Source organism: Austrofundulus limnaeus, unplaced genomic scaffold, assembly GCF_001266775.1.
Source record: "Austrofundulus limnaeus strain Quisiro unplaced genomic scaffold, Austrofundulus_limnaeus-1.0 Scaffold440, whole genome shotgun sequence".
Classification (NCBI taxonomy): domain Eukaryota; kingdom Metazoa; phylum Chordata; class Actinopteri; order Cyprinodontiformes; family Rivulidae; genus Austrofundulus; species Austrofundulus limnaeus.
This window is the reverse complement of record NW_013952842.1, coordinates 439,068-442,868: the sequence shown is the minus strand read 5'-3', so window position 1 is coordinate 442,868 and position 3,801 is coordinate 439,068. Positions and strand designations below refer to the sequence as shown.

The 3,801-nt window shown below is 46.0% G+C and overlaps 1 protein-coding gene across 1 annotated transcript; it reads left to right on the top strand.

Annotated features, from left to right (window-relative positions):
* Window positions 1–422: 422 nt before the first annotated feature.
* On the top strand, window positions 423–3,141 carry srsf4 (serine and arginine rich splicing factor 4; the record flags this gene model as incomplete). Its single annotated transcript, XM_014024796.1, is given in 5 exon segments — window positions 423–565; window positions 1,678–1,787; window positions 1,859–2,067; window positions 2,147–2,224; window positions 2,392–3,141. Coding segments are annotated over 5 exon segments (1,036 nt in total), but the record flags the coding sequence as incomplete, so codon positions are not given.
* Between the last annotated feature and the right edge of the window lie 660 nt (window positions 3,142–3,801).

Below are 3,801 nucleotides of genomic sequence, written 5' to 3'. Positions count from 1 at the left end.
CTGCTGAATGTATCAGGAACATTTGGATGACAAAAATATATATTTATTAAAAAATTATTGATCCATAGTTTTATTTTATTCTATTTTTTTGTTAAAAAAATTAAATAATCATACATTTATTTTACATCCTGCTTAGCTACTTGTTCAAATTGTCTGTTTATTAAAGCCATTTGATTTTTCAGTATTTATTTTGACATGTTTTAATTTTAACTGTTAACCAGATGATTGGGTGAATTTCTTCACTTTTGCAGCATAACTCTTTAATTAATGTCCTTTAAGTATTTAAACATTCATGCATTGTTTATTTTCTGAATTAAATTTGAACTCATAACAGATAATTTATATTTTCGTTGTTTTCTCCTGAACATTTGCTGACTCWGCAGAAACATCAGTCAGGTTTATGTGTCTCTCCACGTCTGCAGTTACGGGTTTGTGGAGTTCGATGACCCGCGGGACGCCGACGATGCCGTGTACGATCTGAACGGCAAAGACCTGTGCGGGGAGCGGGTGGTCGTGGAGCACACCAAGGGTCCCCGCCGCGACGGCGGCTACAGCGGCGGACGGAGTGAGTGTTTCGRAAAGTGTCTGCTCGTTTCACGTGATGATGTCACTGATTTGGGGCGGGGTTTGTTCTTGGTGGCTGCTGACGTCGGCGTCGATTTCACGTCTTAAATTCTGATCCAGTCGAGCCCCTCAGAGCTGTAATGTTTATATTTACTCTCTCAGTCAGACTGATTGGATTTCAGGACTTAAACTTATTTTTTATTGAATTAAACCAAATTAAAGCCACGTGGGAATCCTGAACCAGTACCTGAGCAGAAACTGGTTGGGTCTGGGACCACCGGGCTGCAGCTCTCTGAGGTTCCCTCCATAAAGTGAAGAAGTGTCTGAGCGTCAGAGCCACCAACAGCTTCAATGTTTCTGTGATAAATGACTTTAATGGTAATGATTATGGGGACATGACTGAGCTAATTTTAATACTGTTACATATTTTTGTCACATATGATGTCATCTGTTGTTGTTTTATTCCAATATTTTCATTTCAAATGATTGTCAATTTAAAGGTAAAGCTTTAACAAAGAACCTCAATGTTTTAATTGAAAGAGTCCTTTGCTGACTGCCTGCCCCTATTGCTGGCCATGGTGTCCCCCCTTTCCAAGAGTGTGGTTTGACCATTCTGGGCCCCCGGGCAGACCAAAAAGGGGAGCCATTGTGAATGAAGACCGCTTTTCCTTCCCATTAGGCCCAGGCCGGTGGTGAGGATGCCATGGGGTTAGGAGCAGATGTGGGTTCAGCTCTCATAGGTGCCTGAAAAACAACATGTTTTCTACCAGCTAAATGTTGTTAGTTAGGATAGCTTAGACATTTGCTTTATTTATTTTATCCTTCTTTTAAATCAGGCCAATTGAACTTCTACCASAGTTTAACATCTGCACTTGTTGTGTTGGCTTAAACGTTTAAAAATGCAGAATTATAGGAAGAGTAGTAAGGTCTTTTTTTTAGCCTTGAAGTCTTATTTTGTAAATCTTTTCCTCCTTTTGCTTTTCCCCTTTGTTTCCCTTTCCCCCTGAGAATATTAGACTGACTGTAGTTTGTAGGCTGGACTTTAGTTTGATACAGCAGCTCAGTTTCCTGCTGCTGCTCATTTGGGTTTCTGTTTGCTTGTTGCCTTGAAAGGTGGATATGGGCGCTGGGCAGGAAGAGACCGCTACGGTCCCCCTGTACGCACCGATTATCGGCTCATTGTTGAGAATCTTTCCAGCCGCTGCAGCTGGCAGGACTTAAAGGTAACTGTGTGTTTGGGTGGGGGGTGAGGACCCCCAGCACGCAGGTCCTCACGGTTCTGGTCCCTCTGCAGGACTACATGAGGCAGGCGGGGGAGGTGACCTACGCCGACACCCACAAGGGCAGGAAGAACGAGGGCGTGATCGAGTTCAGGCAGTACTCGGACATGAAGCGGGCCCTGGAGAAGCTGGACGGCACCGAGGTCAACGGCAGGAAGATCCGGCTCATCGAGGACCGGCCCGGGGCCAGGAGGCGCCGCTCCTATTCTCGCAGCCACTCCAGGTCAGAGTCCAGGGTTTGGGTCCACGTTTGGACCGGCTTCAGATCCAGAAACCTGACCCTGGTGCTGGTCTCTCTGCAGGTCCCGCTCCAGGAGTCGCAGGTCCCACAAGAGCCGCAGCCGCAGTGAGAGCAGCAGCCGCAGCCGGTCCCGCTCCAGGTGAGCCGTCACACCTTGTCAGGTTCTGGTTGAACGTGTGTCTTTGATGTTTGGATCAGAGCTTTGTCTCCAGACCAGCACTGAAACATTTGATCAGTCCGACTCTGGACCTGCACTTCCTGTTAGAGAGGTTCTGGTGTTCTGACCCGGTGTTTGTGGGTCCACAGGGCSGGCTCTCGCTCCCGCAGCCGCTCCCACAGCAAGAAGGACAAGAAGAAGAACAAGAAGGAGGAAGAGGAGGGCAACAACGGCGCCCAGAAGGACGAGGAGCACAGCAGGAGCCGCAGCCCCAAGAGCAAGAAGAGCAAGAAGGAGGGCAAGTCCAGCAAGAAGGAGTCCTCCAGGTCCAGGTCCAGGTCCGCCTCGCGCTCCAGGTCCCGCTCCAGGTCACAGGTCAAAGATCACGCTGGGAAGTCCGACTCCAAGAGCCGCGAGGAGCCGAAGAGCGACAACGAGGCAGGCGAGCCCGAGAGGGGCTCCCGGTCCCGTTCCCGCTCCCCCGACGAGCCCAGAGCCAAGTCCAAATCCAAGTCCAAGTCCCGATCCGCCTCTCCTGTTAAAGCTGGCTCCCGCTCCAGATCCGCCTCCCGGTCTGTATCCCGCTCCAAGTCCCGTTCCAAGTCTCGATCCCAGTCCCGCTCTCGTTCCCGCTCCCGCTCCTAGTTCAGGTCCTGGACTGTGTCTGATCCCCGGTCCCTGTGACCCCCCAGTCCTGTATTTACATTCCCCCGCCCCCTGGTTTTTGATAAGTAGTCCCACAGGTCTCCTTGATCCCGACCCGTTTTTCATGATTAGTGTTTGTAAAAACGGAGCGAAGCTCCGAGTCGTAGGAAATTTTATTTTTGATTTTTAATCAGTCGTAGATTCAGACTCATGTAGTCCTGGTTTTGTTTCTGAATAAACTCTGTTCTGGTCCCGCTGGTCTCTGACTCACTCTGCTCCTGGTCCTGGTCCTGGGACCAACAGGTTCTTTAATGTGGGTCGGGGGGAACTTAACTAGGAATAAAATCAGAAATAAATACTTAAAATGCATCAATTAAATTAAAAGAGAACTTAATGTTTTATCATTTAACTTCATATTTACTTTTACAGCTCAGCTTTACAGTTTTTACTAATATTTACTTCTTCATGTATTTGTCTCTTTAAATGTTTATATTTAATTATTTCTACAAGTCTTTTATTTTCATGTGTTTATTTTTTTACATTTCTCTGTCTCCCGTTTTTACTTGATGCATTTCTGCCTCATTAATGTAAACAAGGTGGGTGGGGCTTCTTGGGTCAGCTCCTCTCCTATTGGTCAGCAGACAGGAAGTAGAATTCCTGTGCAGATCTGAGCTGCTGCCTCGGTTTAAAGTTTAGTTTAAAATAAAGACAAGTAGAAAAACACCTGTTTGAAACTGAAGCAGCACAGATCTTTGATTAGTGCATTTTACATTGATTTATTGGTCTTTTTTATTTTAAAACAGATTCTTAAACTGGGGTCCTCAAAACATTTTCTATAAATTTGGTTTTATTAAAATTTTTTATTATTAAAAAAGCATAGACAATGAACTAATAAAACACACACATATATATAT